Source organism: Micrasema longulum, unplaced genomic scaffold, assembly GCF_059751315.1.
Source record: "Micrasema longulum isolate JH-2025_06_02 unplaced genomic scaffold, ASM5975131v1 h1tg000780l, whole genome shotgun sequence".
Lineage (NCBI taxonomy): Eukaryota > Metazoa > Arthropoda > Insecta > Trichoptera > Brachycentridae > Micrasema > Micrasema longulum.
The window spans coordinates 301289-318629 of NW_028277973.1; the positions used below are offsets into that span (position 1 = coordinate 301289).

The window sequence follows — 17341 nt, forward strand, 5'->3', positions numbered from 1 at the left end:
ATTTTCCTGAATATCGGATTGTTTCTATAGTACAAAATAATAAAAAAATAGTAATACTAAGTTTTAAAAATTAAAGAATAACATAATAATAAAGCAACACCTTCAGGTGACAGCGTTGGAATTTCCGTATCCGGCAGGCCGGCAACGGCAGCCATTATCGTGAAACTGAAATTTCGTGCGTGCGTTTTGTTGCGGTTGCAGTATATTTTTGTAATTTGATTTCAGTCAGACACCTTCATTTCTTCCAAAAAGGATTTATTTCCCCTGGAAATATTGTTGATTACATCATCAAATCGAGTAAGTGCCATTCAAACAAGCTTTTGCGTGCATGCGACAACGCAAATTCTTAATGTCACCCAACAGGGCGAAGAGCAATTGTTGCATTGCGTTCTAATTCTACGCCGTTCACATTTATCAATGATTGGTTTCTTTTAGCATGTCGAGATTTCGAGAGTGGGATATTTCATGCAAGGTTTACGTGGGGAACCTCGGATCTTCTGCCTCGAAATACGAGATCGAAAGAGTGTTTAGCAAATATGGACCGACTAAAAACGTGTGGGTGGCCAGGAACCCGCCCGGATTCGCCTTCGTCGAATTCGAGGATTCTAGAGACGCCGAAGACTCTGTGAGGGGCCTAGATGGAACGTAAGTTGCTATCTATTAATTATTAATGTCAATTTATTTTTCTCCGTTTTATCAGCCACCATCCAACTTTTAAAATCCTTAAACATCAGTTGGTTACATTAAGATATAATGTATAGATACGACACTCTATACAAATCAGAGCTAAAATGTCGTCCCCAAAGAAAAGGGAATTACCAGCGGAGGAGCTAGTGTCGTCACGTCATATCACGTCGACTTTGCCAAGCAAAACTTCTAGTACAATAAAAAACACGGACTGTTTACATCGGTCTACTGTAAGTTCATTTCAGTATGTCGCTCCCTTCCGCATACGCGTCACCTTTATTTATTTGACGGACTTATGCAGTCCATTCTAGCGATGGTAAATACAATTTCTTTTAATAAATACAGCCACTAATAAAATAAAACACAACTAAATAAAATTAAAGCTAGAACAAAAAAAAAATACTACCTCAAGACAAGATCCGGTCTATAAAAAAAGTCCAGATCTTGTCTTGAGTTTACAATACGATACAATCGGGACATTGGTGCATGCAAGCCATAGTTTGTTTATCGTTTTTACCAGACGCCCGACTAACTGAGCTGGATAGAGACAGGAGATAACTCACGAATTGGTAACATATTAATAGGACGTTTTTCGACTTTCAAATAGCTATTTAAAACAAGCATTGATTAAAATCAGAACATTACTTGCCGGTGAAAGGTTATACCATCGCTTTTTCTATTTTTCCAGATCGATTTGTGCAGTATCTTAGCGTAAATATAGGCATTTTAGTAATTGCGAGGAGATAAAAGTTCATATACCTCAATGGTTGGTTACACATAAATTTTACTGATTTCCGCTTCAATAATTTTGCTGCGTTTGTTATCGGACAGCACAATAAATAAATATCCCAACACGTTTTGCAGCTACAGAGCGCATGGACGGTTGGGATTCTAGTTCCTCGTTTCCAATTAAGATCAATTCAAATTATAACAGATAGGAGCTAGATTACAGCGCGCATTGCCGCTACAGAGCGCATGGACGGTAAGAAATCTAGCCCCCATGTATTTAATAGTTAACATTTACACATGGAAGCTAATCTACGTAATCTACGTATATGTCATGTTACAAATGTACCCAATCAATTACCAAACATGAAATATTAAAAAATCAGATAAAAATCAACAATATTAGATTCTAGGTGACCATTAAATACTAATTTTCTTATCATCTCTTGTGATTTGGAGATGTCTCTCTGATGGACTGGACATTCGCCACAGTATGTTGTGATTGTATATATATCATGCACGCTCCTTAGATCCGTTTCTGATTTACTTAAGAAACGCTTGAGTCATAAGTGTGCTACAGTACGGTACCTCCACTCTCGGACATCGCGCTCTGCCCCTTTCTCTGGGGGCTGAGCCTCTCCGGGAGTGGGGAACAAACTACAACCATCACCATAGACTAATATTTTAACATAAACAGAAATTCTCCGATAAGGGGATGTATAAACACTTTATTTCTTTAATAATATCCTGTTTCTAAAGACATTTATCTATCACAACTTTGTTTTTAACCACTAATTTTTATTTTCCACTGACCGGTTTCAAAGCAAACAAGCTTCTTCGTCAAGGTTTATGTAACTAATGAATTGATTCCTTTTTTAAAATTTTTATCATGTTCACTAAATAGTACATATGGACCCAATAAATCAAGTCGTTTTTTCCTTACACGGGTGGTATTTTGATATAATTATTTTCGAAGTTAGACAGGAGAGGACTAAAAGAAATATTGTTTATTTGGTTATTAATTATTGTTTTCTTATTATGAATCGCTTTTTTAATTTCTAAGATTTCTAAGTTGTCTAATTTTAACATTTTATTTTTAACATAAAGTGCTTTTAATCCAGTGTCTTTATTGAAACTATGATTATTTTCTATCAGATGATTTGAAAATTCAGAAAAATATTATTTAAGCATCTTAAGTGTTCTTTTACTCTAATATTAAAAAACATTATTTTATTATTATGAATAGTTAGTGCTTCAAATATAAACTACATTTATCTATCAACTAAAATTCTCAACTTCCATCACTATAACTTCTTGCTGGGCGATTCTGAACACTCTTGTGGGCGTAGAGGAAGCAATGCTAGCACTTAGGTGGTACGTAAATTACATGTTAACTCTCCCTTCCCGGTGATGTGTAGCTAGTACACATTGCATCTAATAACTTTAATATCTCCATTGATATAATCAATTATGGGTTGAGATTTTCGGTATTCCTTCGTTATACATTTACGTATTGGCAAAAACGTTTTTTTTATTAAATTATTAATGTTTATTGGGAACATAAAAAGCTTTTTTTTTTAAATTGGAGATATCACCAATACAACAGAAAGTTTACCGATGTGTCCCATGTTGCGTTCGTAGTAAAAGAGTAATCCTAATATATCATTGTCTCGCACACTCTTTACGTCTCACTCTCGATAATACGGGTATATTTGGGAGCGAGAGAGACAATTTTTATGCGTCACACGCGCAAACAGCAAAGTTCCTTGTACTTCTCCCAGAAGCTCGTTAGCTGCGTTAGTAGCTGCCCGGCTTTTGTTGGGAGTGGTTCTTTTGTGCGCACTGAGAGCATGAATTAATGTTTTTTTTTCATGTTTTTAGCAATTAGATTAATAATACCATCACTTTTGACTTCAACTACAAATAATTGAAGCAATTGCTGATGAATATTACACTTTTACAATTTAAAATCTCTCACTTTTTGCATGTGTAGTGACTACGCAGCACCGTACGCGTTTTAAATTAAATTTATTTAACTTTCTGTACATAATGTTAATTGTACATTGGTGGGTTTATTGCCAAATGGCAATTTCTTCCAACCAACCGCTAAAATAAAAGTTTTGTTTTTATAATTCAAGTTACAAAACATTTTCGATAGAAAATAAAAAAGCTAAAGATATACAAAAATAGAAATAACTGTGTTTGCATATAAATTACCTTAAATCAATACTATCGCTCGATGGGAAAAAGGAATAAAGAGGAAACAGGAAAGGGGAAGAGATTAAGGTAGAGAAAGGAGATGTTTCTTCAGACGTGATTTAAACAGAGATACTGTAGTAACATCTTTGATAGTGGATGGGAGATTATTCCACAGTCGAGCCGCATGGGCACTAATGAGTTAGAGAAGAAAGGAGAATATCTACCTCCGCGATAGCGTTCAGAATACCAGCCCTGGGAGTTATCATTCTTATTCTTAGAGGTGGGGGTCAGTGCTATGCAAGCTCCCGACGTCACTGCGACCTGTGAACACCTATTTGAATGCAGTTTGTTTTGTGTTGTCCTCATCAAATATAAATATGTCGATTTGTTAATTCCAGACGTTGTTGCGGCACCCGGATCCGTGTTGAGATGTCCTCGGGACGGACCCGGCGTGACGGGAGAAGGTATAAATCCTCACTTTATTTTTTCCTCTCTCAAATGATCCTGAAAAAAATTCAAACAGTTTTCAAATGCACGGGTTATTGATACCTCTACAGATACTTCTCTAAAAGATAACTGTTTGCTAGTGTGAATGAAAATCGACAAATATCTCTGCAATCTAAAATATTTATTTTGCGCATTCGTTCAGAAAGCCTCATACGGTCCCCGTGACCGATATGTTAAATAAGAATGCCAGAGCAACGATGGAATCCAAAACACTAGAACTTTCCGTGTTCTGTGTGCTATTTCAGTCCATCTACATTAAATATATAAATTTATTTATAAAATTTCATTGTAATTGGTGTTGAATTTTTGGAATAAACCCTTAGATATTTGGTCGTTCCAAAGCTCAGAAATGAGTCAAATACCTTAAAATATTTCTCTTGATACTGTATCTTTTCAAATACTGTCCCTAATCTATGGCCAGTGTGGACACACTGCTAAATAATTTCATGCAATTATAAAAAAGGGGCAGAAAAAAAATACCATGTGTAAAATATTTAAAAAAAGATCTACAGTATATTTTAAGAGTAGTTTTTTCTACTTAAAAAAATATATATATCAGTAAAAATTGATATTCTTATATGTATTGAAAATGTTGCCGTTCTTCTATAGGAATGTTCTCCACTTTAGAATTTATTCATTATAAAGTTCCTACTTTCATTGCTGACAGCGAATTTTGTGCATTTGTTTGAAAGTAACAATAATTTTTTCGGCCTTTTATTCTCTAAAATTGATTAAATCTATTCTCAACTCATTTTATTGTTTATTATTTTAATGAAGACACTCTAGACTGACATATGGGATTATTTTATGCAGTATTAATAGCTGTTCCATTTTTGCACACAATTTGTGTCATTTTACGGAGTTAATAGTATTTTAGTATCAGTGATAAATACATGTTTAATCAAATGTAATGCACTTTTGTAGTATTTTTTTTTAAACTGTTCCACTATGTAAATGAAAGCAACATTTGCATTTGTTTTATTTTCCTAAATATTTGAATTTTGAAGCCATTTTCTTTTTGTCGTAAATAACCGTGTTAAAAAATGGAAAATAATTTAGAACCTCGGACCTCCTAACCCAGGGTCCACAGCACTACTATAATATTATTATTCTATTTAATGTAGCCTCTGTTGTCCACAATAAATGGTGGCACATATTTAAAAAGTTATTTTTTTTGTGTGATTTCTTCCAGTTTTGGCTTTCATTTGTTTACAATGCGGTTTTTCACTGCTCTGGGATTCGAAGTCCATAAAATCAGTAATATTGCTTTAAATAAAAAAAAGTTAAAAGTTGTTAAGGTCTAACGAGATGTGTTGATCTTATTTACTGATTAGTCGACCCTTTTCACTTTGATTGTAAGGGCCCATGTTTCAAGGAGGCTGAGATCTTGATTAACCGACGCCAGACGAGTCAAATTTTCTATTGTTTTAATGTCAAATGCGCAAATTCCCTTCAGCAGTAAATGTGCGAACAGTAAAAATAATCTAATTGATCGACTGGTATTTGATGGGAGTGAATGTGTCAGTTCTGGGCGTGCGGTCAGTGGCCAACTGCTAATTGATATGGGCGGGTGTTGGGACGTTTTCAGGTGCCACGCCACAACCACCATCGTACCACCACCATCACCACACCACCACCACAACGGACCACCACGTAGCTGGTCTTCACTGCTCTTGTCCCCATTGCGGGCGCTGCTAGCCGCAGTCACCTAGCCCCCCCCATCCACCCGTACCCTCCTCCGAGGCGAACGAACACCGTGATCGCGTATCCGATCGCCGATAGCACCGAAGAAACTCATTGAAAGAGTATCCTTTATCAGATTCTCTATATTATCGAAAACAACAGTAAAATATTTTTTAATAGCAATATAGAGTTGTTTTAAACGTTGAAAAACTTATTTGAAAGTATAGAAATATGTTTTTCCATCGAAAATTTACAAACGAATTCCTTGAAAACGAGTTCGATAAAGATGGTTCAAAAAAATATTTATTCTCTTAAAATAAATATAGCGTTGTGTTAAAATTCACCCGTGTTTATAAAAATTAGCTGCGAAGTAATGAAATTGGTTTTAACAAAAATCAAATAAGACTTTCCCATTTCATTCCATATGGTGATTTTAATGTCAAGCCGAACGCAGCTGTGGGCATATAGAGATGATTACATTAGGATGCAGCCGTGCAGAGCTAAAGATGCATTTAAATGGTTAAAATACCGTACATGCAAACTATTATGATGGCAAATTTGCATGCTTGCATTTTGACCATTCAAAGTTTTTGTTCTTATTCATAATTGTACTTAAAAAGATTTTATACAGCGATTTAAAAACACGCGCGATGAATCTGTTTTATTGTAATTGAAAAAGATGTCGTTCGATTCAGATAAAAACAATAGCCGAATATTAATTTATTCAAATTGAAACGAGGATTAATGTCGCTGCTCCGTGGATAATTCAGCAATCGAAAAAATAATGGGCGAAAGGCTATCGAGCGCAGTTCACCACTTCCCGAGGGCAACACTGCTCCACCTCACATATCCCCCAACTCTGGTCAGCACTTCTCAGCAGATGTGTGGTTTGGTACATAATCATACTATTATAATATTATTTGTTCATTCAATGTTTTTTCACATATTTTTTTCAATCGAAAATATTTTCAAACGGTGGTCTCGATTTCTGGTGGTAAATCTCTCGTGCCCGTTTTAATTTTACTTTACAGGGTATTACATTTTTTTTAGTTAATCTTTACACCTTTAATCCATTTTGTGAATATAAAAACATGTGTCTCTTGCCCTGCTTTGCACTGTATATTATAAATAACTTATCACAATTAAATTGCAATGTCAAACTTATTAATTAAAATAAATATTGTTTGCCCGATTTCCTCATTTGACAATGATTACTGAACTGCTGGTGTTTTTTAGGCGTGATACAACTATATCTGCAATGAAATAAGCAAATTTTTACTTTTATTGTGTTCTAAATAATAAAAATACACATTTACTTTTTTTTTTAATGTCTTCCGAGACTAGAAGTTACGTAGCTTATTCTTTCTTATTCTTATTTTTAGTGGTGGGGTCGGTGCTAAACAAGCTCCCGACGTCACCGCGACCTGTGAAGATCTATTGTGTCGCGTCCCCGTGAATAGTTCTCGCCTTCCAAGCCCGGGTCTATAAAGATCCTGGCTACTGCGTGGAATGTGAAAGTTTACATTTTGCTAAATCTCCCCCTCCAAGCCCAGATCTTAGGTGTTTCCTCATCTGCACTGCAGAACCTGTATCTAAAAGTTTGGGAAAGGTTCATTCTAGCGCGGTGTTTGTTCAATCTGCAGTGCCCTGGGCGGGCCCTGAGTGGTAACTCTCACTTGATTTTGGCTGAGCTTTATTGGGTCAAAAGCAGGACGAAGAGCCCCACTAAACTCTTAATACTAAACTAAATTTAACAACAATGTTTGATTATGTCCAAATGCTTGCAGACTGGCTGGATTTCCTCCCTAGGGAGTTGTTCATATTTAAATTTATTTCAACAGAGAGGGAAAAAGCTTTCGAGAAGGGAATATGGAAGTCTAGGCATTTACAGGGCTTATGACCTGTCATTGGCTGGTTTACTTCCATATTCCCTTCTCGAAAGCTTTTTCCCTCTCTGTTGAAATAAATTTAAATATGAACAACTCCCTAGGGAGGAAATCCAGCCAGTCTGCAAGCATTTGGACATAATCAAACATTGTTGAATTACTACCTGGTAAAAGAAGAAGTATAAAAATTGGAAAATTGTTTCCAGGCGTTGCCTAGTAGGTGATTTGGTTCAGCCGGATGAATCTCACCCACGTGATAAAGGTTTCAGCTCTTTCACTTCACAAAAGTCAACAGATGGAAGAGTTGAGGAAATGTGGATGTTCAAACATGGGCAGAATGGTGAATGTTACACAGTGTGTAAAGTGGCCACTTAAACCAGCCAATGACAGGTCATAAGCCCTGTAAATGCCTAGACTTCCAAATTTCTTCTCGAAAGCTTTTTCCCTCTCTGTTGAAATAAATTTAAATTTAACAACGTTATTATAGTCCTTAAAATTTAGCTTGATTAAAATGACAGCTGTCAAACTGTCTGATCACTGATCATGTACCGATCAAATCGATTTTATCCGTTTTTTCATGCAAACATGAAAGTCTGTTTCCGAAAATTGATATAAAAACGCAAAAACAAGCCTATTATAGTGTGTTTAATACAATTATTCACAAAAAAATAAGACATTTATACTTTTTTCGTGAACATTAACAAATGAATTATTTTTTGTTTGATTAATTTACATTGATCAATTTGTCCCATGTCTAACGTCTTTGCAAAATGATGTAACTTTGTAAGAACGTCGTTAATAATTAGGTTTATTTTAGTTTTTTTTTTTAGTTTTAAAGCAGATTTTATATATTTATGTTGATTTATATGTCAAGCATTGTATTAAAAATATAAATAAACATACCAGATATGAATGATTTTTCGTGTGTCAATATTAATCACTCCTTAGACATTACTACAAAGTTATGTCATCACTTTTTCTGACAACTGTCATTCTAATCATGATATATTTTAAAGACTATAATGACAAATGTAAAAGAATCTGTCACTAGTTTGACTAGAGATATTATTACCAATCAAAAGTTCTATCACGACAAAAAAAACACCCGTTATATGGTATTAAAGTTTTAATTGATATATTTAAAAAAAAAAAAAAAAAAATACAAACTGTTTTGACATAATTCAAGTTAAGTTGCACGGTTTTCTGTTACTTATAAATTTTTCTAACATCTAACTACGAAAGGCAAACATTATTTTAGTGACAATACTTACACTGGACAAAACAAAGTACATAGTTTAAAAATTTGTATTTATTCTAACACTTAATTTAGTAGGCAGTATGTGGTAATCATAATCTCACATCAAATTAATAGAATTCATTATTTTCCGAAATTAATAAATCAGGGGTGCAATTATGAATCGTCTCCATCTCATAGAGAGTGATTAATTTGGGGATATTTATTTTTTCCATGCAACTAATTTTTGCTTCATATATGGCCGCACTGATGATTGGATGTCAAAAAATATGAACACCTAAAATCAAATATGATGATTTTCATTTGGAACACTATTAAGTTGAATTGACTTGACTGTATCAGTTTCATTTCTGTTTTTGAAGCAGTTTTATACACCATTTGACGTTTAATAATCAGTGTGGTCATTATATGAAACAAAGTGTCGTTCCATTAAAAAAATAAAAATCTTCAAATTAATAACTATCTAGGGGATACCACCCCAGGGCCCCGATTACAATGGGAAGTTTACAGAGTTATCTTCGACTTTCTTTAAAGAATAACCTATATTTGTGTACGAAAATGAAAATATTTGTCGTATTTTCGTCGGTAACATATAATTAAACATGTTAAGAAGAAAAAAATGTATGCATATTCTGATTTTCATAGAGAAAACTTAATTTTACTTTGTAGATAATGTTAACTTCCCACTGTAATCGGGGCCATGGTGGCTTTGTTAAAATATTTGGATAAACCCAAAGCTTATATAAAATTATAATATGTAGATTGTTATCGTTGATGCATTTGGTAAAAAGAGGTTGTTATTAGTCAAAAATGTATTTATTAAACGCAGATTATCGATTGGGATATTGTGTTCTTAATTTTAAAGAAAACGAACCTTATAAAACCGGAACCATGGACAATTGTTTCCACTCGACGGCTTTTCTCAGGTAAAAGTCCTGAAAAATAAAATTTAATGCCGAGTGGCAATCAAACTGGCCAATGGCAGGTCATAAGGCCTGTTAATGCCTACACTTCCATATTCCCTTCTCAAAAATGTTTTCCCTCCGTTGTGACAAATTTACTTATGATTTAACAATGTTTTGAATATGTCCAAATGCTTGCAGACCATTTGGACATACTCAAAACATTGTTGAATTAACTACCCGGTAAAAGTCAGTAAAAGTCCTGTGGCTAAAGTCTCGGTCTCACGGACCAAAGGTCCGTGGTTTAAATCCCACTCTACCCCATCTTGATTCCCATTTTCTAATAGTGAGTTATTTACAACTCGTTGAAAATGGCTCTCAAAATTAAGTATTTTGGTAAAACATAAGAACGCAAATATTTCTTTTTCAAAAAATAAAAAAAGTCAACAGATGGAGGAGTTGAGGAAATGTGGATGTTCAAACAGGCAGAATGGTAAATGTTACACAGTGTGTAAAGTGGCCACTTAAACCATCCAATGACTGGTCATAAGCCCTGTAAATGCCTAGACTCCCATATATCTCTTTAAATATCAACTTATAATTGTTTAAAAATGAAAGAAATTGCCAATTTCATACTGATCAATAACAGCCTCGCCGAATGCATCAACCGCACACTATCCCCGCCGTCGACGTGCATTACACCTCGCTCCCCTCGCAGGTCCCGCAGCCGCAGCCGCAGCCCGCGCAGGCGCTCGCACTCGCCGCGCTACTCGCCGCGCCGCTCGCTGTCGCGCAGCCGCGAGCGCTCGCCCTCGTCGCTGCGCGCGCGCCGCTACTCGCGCGACCGCCGCAGCAGGACGCCCGACAGCAGGGAGAGGTACTGACGCGGCCGTCGTGCACGTCGCCCTGAGCCAAGTGATGGAACCGTATTTTGCAAACTCCAGTTTAGGGGGTCAAAAGCAAAATCGCCACTGTGCACATTTAATTAAAAATGAATAGTCTTTTTGCTACTGGTTTTGTTGGATTTCCCCAGAAACAGCGGTCATGGACAGTGGCGCTTTTGCTTTTGACCCCTCAAATCCAGCAAAATATTTTTCAGAACATTTACAGCGCATTTGAATGCCTAACCCTTTAAGGTGCAAGTATTTTTTTTTTATATTAACCCATTAGTTCTCAACTATTTTTGTGTATTTTTTTCTTCTCATTTTCGAAAGGTGACGTCCTCACTTAACAGGTAAACGTCGTTTTTTTACAATTACGCCGGTTGGTGCCGGCGTGGAATTCCCCAGTTCGGCCGACACCAGACGACAGAAAGCGCCGCGATTCTAATAGCAGACACACTTTTACACGTTGTTTTATTCTATTACCGTGTAAGCGAGCAGCCTATTGTGTGTGTGAAATTGTTACCGAGCTAGTTTTTGTTATGTTTTTAAGAAAAATAAAAAGTTATGATTGTATTTTTTATTTTATCATATTATTATAAAAATTTTAATAATATTAAAATATTTGTAGTTTATGCTATGATTCTGCAAGAAAGGAAGCAACAATCAAAGCAAATGAAATTGGATGCTTTTTTTTAAAGAGTGTGAGAATTTAATTAAGTACCGACGAACTGGGGAGTTGGTATTTATTATAAAAAATGCATTACTTATATCAAGAGATGATTATTTATTTTGTAAATGAATTTAAACTGTATTTATTAAATATATTGAATGTATATAGGATATGTATTAAATAAACATGTGAGATTGTTCTTAGAATTTTGACACGGAACCTAACCTTATTTTTGTGTTCATCTTACGCCAATTTTTTTTACGGCGGTGTCTCTTGGAACAGAACCCCGGCGTAAAACGACGTTTACCTGTAATATAATTCATGCGCATCATATCATTAGTTTTTCCTAAAAACAGTTTTCAAATTATCAAAATAAGTTGCAATACGGAAATATCACTTTTTTTTTTCACAATTTTAACTTTAAATTAAAATACTGTCGAGCAAACAATTTTTTGTTCTTATTATTGGAGCATATAAAATATTTTTCAAGTTATAATTTTAAAATTCCCGCCAAAAGGGTCTATTGCATTGGCCACGCCCCTAATTCATCACGATTCGGTTAAATTTGAACTTTGTTTGTGACCGTTTAGATTTCAATAGAACATCATCACAAATCTTGGCGTCACAATTGTCAAGGTCAAGCATGTCGCATTTTGGTACAGACATTTTTCGACAAAATGATTTTAAAAGTTTATGCATTAAAGCATTTCTCCACAACATCCATATTGATTTTGAAAATACAATTAATTTTTCTAAATCCAATTCACATATTTTTATTGTGATATTTTCCTATTGGGGAATAGGATTTCCATCTTTTACGATGATTTTAACCTAAAACTGAATATGGTGAAGCAAAAAAGATTATTAGTTTTGAGTATTTATTAAATGTTCAGCAGACATATCGAGAAAAAATTGAAATACCGTATTTCCGATATTTGTAATACCGGAATTAAAAAAATGGTCCGACAGCCTATGCCCTAGGTTAAGGGAAAAGTTCTTATTGATAATTTTATCAAAATCACAGTGTTTATCGAGAAATATCTACAAAAAACGTGAATATAATTAAAAGTAAAAAAATATTTTGAGTTTGTCCAAATTTTTGTAGACAAGGACTGGATTCAACTCCCTGGGGAGCTGTTTATATTTACATATTACAACAGAGATGAAGAACATTTAAGAAAAGGTAATATAGAAGTCAGGTAAACAGCTCCCCAGGGAGTTGAATCCAGTCCTTGTCTACAAAAATTTGGACAAACTCAAAATATTGTTGATAAATTACCTGGTCCATGAAGAAGTATAGAAATTGAAAAAATAACATTTTCCGGCGTTGCCTAGTATGAAGGTGAAATAATTCAATTAGATGAATCTCACCCGCATAAATAAAGGTTTCAGCTCTTTAACTTCACAAACATCAACAGATGAAAGAATTGAAGGAATATAGATGTTCTAATATAGGCAGAATGGTGAATGTTACACAGTGTGTAAAGTGGCCACTTAAACCAGCCATTGACAGGTCATAAGCCCTGTAGATGCCTAGACTTCTATATTACCTTTTCTTAAATGTTCTTCATCTCTGTTGTAATATGTTAAAAGTAAAATAGTCTATTAATTTGAGGCAATTTGTTAAATTTGTACCATGCGTGAGATATTTCACTTGCGACACTAAAAGGGTTAGGAAAATTTCCGTATAATTAAAGTTAAATATTAAGTTTCATTTTTAGGGTTTGATTTATTTAGTTTTTATATTGCTTAAGAATAGTAAGTAAGGTTTATTTCCTGATTGTAATTTTACCAATGGAATGTTTAGAAACATTTCTCGATAGATTTGATTTGAACAGACGAGGAATTTATTTATTGTACATTTATATTTCTACAGAACACAATAATATAATTAATTGTTTAAATAAATAACTAGTTGTCTCTAGAGATTCTTCTAAAATATGTAATTTCTGGAGCTGATCAAAGAAAAAAAAAAAACAGTTTTTATTCATCTACAGACAACTGTTTACGACCTATGCAACATATAACTGTTCAATAGGGTGGACCTTTATTTTTTTTCAGAATTTTGAAATGAAAGGGGTCTAGAAAGTTGCCTTTTGGATTACTTGGAATGCGAAAAATATCAAAAAATATTTGATACTACTTTTGGCCTCCAACCAGAGCTTGAAGTTTTTAAAAAAGGCAACTTTTTGCGTTAAACTGGATGTGATCTCATATTTAAGTAAGAAAATCAGTCCAATTCAATTTTATTATGTGCATTAAACCTTATTAAATAAGCATCTGAGGGCGTGAGTTGCACTTTGTTTTGTAATAAATAGGTAGCATTGTTTTAATGAGCCATTTTTTTCCTTCAATATTAGCCAGGCGCTCAACGGAATCCGTTCCGCGGAGCGCAAACTTTTTGCATTTCGGTAGTTTTAAAACGCGTTCGAATTTGTAATGTGATTAAGTTATATCATTACTAGCAAAACATAATTTTATCAATATAGATAATTAATAAAATATTCAGACAGTGATAAACTTCAAACCTCCAGGTTGAGGGCCAAAAGTAGAATGGAATAATTTAAAAATAATTTTTACGTTCAATGTGATACAAAATGCAACTTTCCAGACCCCTTTCAGTGATGTCTAAAAAAATAAAAAACTTAATACATCATTGGTCCACTCTACTGTTTTACTCAATGACTACAATCTGCAATTAGTTTTCTGCAGAAAGGAAAATGTCTATAGTAAATTTATTTATTCATTTACAAATAATTTTATTTCCAATTATCGAGTCACAAGTTCCAAATATACATGTCCTACCTAGCTGCATCTATAATTCACCAAATTTTGTGTTGCCTTCAACAATTGAAAAAAAAATAGCAGATCACTATGTAACTTGTTACCACAGCCAAAAACGATACTAGCTGTCTGTTTTATTGTTCGAGGAGTGAAATAGTGGCACAACTAAAAAACTATTTTTTACAGGAGCGCCGTTACCACACCTGTGTGTGCAATAAACTGCCATTCATTTGCAAAAACAATGACACAACTTAAAGTTCACACACTCGAGTCATATAGTTTCAACTGTTTTCACAAATAACAATCTCTTATTGGCCTGAAATGGGTCGGATACGGCGATGGATAGAGGAACAAAAATACTGTTGACAATTGCAAGAGTTTTGGACCATAAACGGCAGTATCTCGTACATTTTTTAATCTATGTATTTAGTTCCGCAAGAACAACCACAGTCTCCTTTTTGTTACAGAACAATAACCAAGAAACAAACCAGGACCATTTATTTATTTAAAATAAGTCAAAAGTGACTAAACTAATTCATTATCCCTGCAGTCCGGAGAAAGTACTAGGAAGACATTTATTGCACATTACTCAAAACGGAAAAAAGTGGAGAATGCTGTCATTGTTTTAAAGCGCTTCATATACTATAGACAGTATTCAGAAGACAGCCTTTCAGGCGCCGTGGCGTAGTTGGTCAGACGGCCGACTGTGAAACTGACGTTGCGGGTTCGATTCCCGCCAGTTGCAAGAAAAAATTCAAAAAAAGATTTTTTCCTTAATTGGTCTGGGTGTTGTGGTGTATTTTTCATTACTTCCTTCCAAATCCTCTATCCTACCTGCCTCGTCGCTAAACATCTGCGATATTATGTAATAAAATATTTTTCTCTGTGTAGCGTCACATCTGATCGCAACGTAGAAAATTAAGGAGAAGCATAGAAAATGAAGACAAATCTTTAAAAAGAAAGTGATTGCATATGTCGACGTACAAGCAGATTTTCAAAAATATACACGGGAAGCTTGAATTTCAAGTTATTTATAAACATGTTTACTTCCATTCTGTCATTAAAATTTAATTATATATATGTTTAAAATGTACAGTGTTTAATTTAAGAAATGTATATTGAGATCGGGAAATCGGGTTTTATAAAATAGAAAATGTAAGAATTTCTAAGCAGGTCAAAATATTTATTCAGTAAATATGTAGTAGGTACAATAATTAATTTACAATTAGAACCATTGTAGAACTAGAGCACAGAAATAAAAACAGTTCATTGAAATGATATTTTTTGTTTTATTTTCCACTTGTCTCAAACTTATTTTTAACAAATTTCAGATTCCCAACACTTGTATACTCAAAATTATGTACCGTATTTTGCGAATGATAAGACGCATCGGACCCCATTTTTTAAATGAATTTTCAGAGTAAAAAAGTGCGTCTTTTGGTCAGAAAAATACGGTAGGTGTTGAAGGTTTTAAAATACTGAGAATGATATTGAAATGAGGAGTGCCGAGAGCAGGGTGAACAGTGTGCTAAAATCAGCCTCAGCAAATATATGTTTGTTGCAGGAGACGGAATCAGCCGTTCACAATGGAGTCCTGGTGCTGACCTTAATGTATGGAATTTGAAAAACGAGAGTGAAAGTAGTCTGGATGCTGTTCGAACGCAATCTTTGTGGGGTCGAACTATGTACAGGGATGCACAAATGTTGAGATCCGTGCATTATGTGAGGCTGAGATAAGCAGTATCAACAAAACCAAGAAAGAAGTTCTGAGTTGGTCTGGATATGCAGAGCGAATGGACAGCGAAAGAATCTTCTTCTTCAGCCTTATTCTCTCCACTGCTGGATAAAGGCCTCTTCCGAACGTCTCCATTCCTTCCTATCACCCGCTTTCATCATCGATGAGGCAATGTCATTGACCCATCTTTTCTGTTTCCTTCCAACACTTCTTTTGAGTGCCCATGGTTTCCACTTTATTATTCTGGGTGTCCACCTGCCATCATTTTGCCTCGCCGAGTGTCCTGCCCACAGCTTTTTTAATTTTGCTGCACAATTCATGATATCCACCACCCCGGTTCAGCACCTTATCTCTTCATTTCTTATTCTGTCTCATAGGCATACACGGAGCATCTGTCTTTCCATAGATCGTTGCGTGCATTTTCCTTTGTAGTCCGTATGTCGCCACTGGCAACATACGCGATTCACAGACTTGTCATTTTAAGCACACAGGGACAACCATCAACGTCGACCTTATAAAATGTATTGAAACTGTTTTAACTGGAATATTATTTTTTTTATTTTTGTTCAATGTTTTATCGATGTACTAACGAAAAAACTATTCAACTGAAGACTTTTTTCTTTAAACTCGACGTTCACTTGAAACGGTTTTCGTTATTCGCGACAAATCCCATGAGCAATCTTTGTTTTAAAAATAATCGAAGTTTTAAAAATAACTGAAGATATCATCATCAGTGGCGCTACAGCCCGTTGTGGGCCCTGGCCTCCTCCAGAATTTGTCTCCATTCGTCCCTGCACCCGCGGCTCTTCTCCAGTTCGTCAGGCCAATCGCTCTTATGTCACTTTCCACATTATCCAGCCATCTTAATTTTGGTCTGCCTCTGCTTTGTCTGCCTTCCGGAGTGGTATAAATAATCTTTTTTGGGGTGCGGTTATCATTCATTTTGCGCACATGGCCCAACCATTGTAATCTTCTTATTTTGATGAATTGTGCAATGTTGGGTTCGCCATACAGTGCCTCTAATTCATGATTAAACCGTCTCCTCCACACTCAGTTTTGGTTGACAGCACCAAATATCTTCCCCAAGTATTTTTCTTTCGAATACTAATACCATATTTTCATATCCTCTAGTCATAACCCAGCATTCGGAACCATATGTAATGACCGGTCTGAGGAGAAGCCTGAAGATAATCTAATATTTAATTATACATAGTTTTTAATTTTCTTTTATATAAATGTTTTCAGATTACGAAAGCTGTGTCATGTATTCTGCTCACATAGGAACATCTTGGACATTGGCACTCCCAGAACTGTGTATTTTGCTATTTTCCAGTCAGTGGCAACCTATGGCATAGTGGGCTGGGGAGTTTACACTGCGTCTTTCATGAACCCCCAATAAATGTACAAAAAGAGTGATGTTTCG

General features: G+C 35.0%; 1 protein-coding gene across 2 annotated transcripts; it reads left to right on the forward strand.

Moving 5' to 3' along the window:
• Positions 1–115: 115 nt before the first annotated feature.
• LOC148279028 (RNA-binding protein 1-like) lies at positions 116–15459 on the forward strand. 2 transcript variants are annotated; one of them, XM_088230568.1, is made up of 4 exons: positions 116–297; positions 436–645; positions 4011–4076; positions 5708–6480. In XM_088230568.1, the coding sequence occupies exons 2-4, from the start codon at positions 437–439 to the stop codon at positions 5829–5831; spliced, it is 399 nt and encodes a 132-aa protein (XP_088086694.1). In that variant the 5' UTR covers positions 116–297; position 436; the 3' UTR covers positions 5832–6480. The 2 variants fall into 2 exon arrangements, with proteins under 2 accessions (XP_088086694.1, XP_088086693.1); XM_088230567.1 differs by lacking the exon at positions 5708–6480 and adding an exon at positions 10564–15459 and having other exon boundaries at positions 117–297.
• Positions 15460–17341: the final 1882 nt, after the last annotated feature.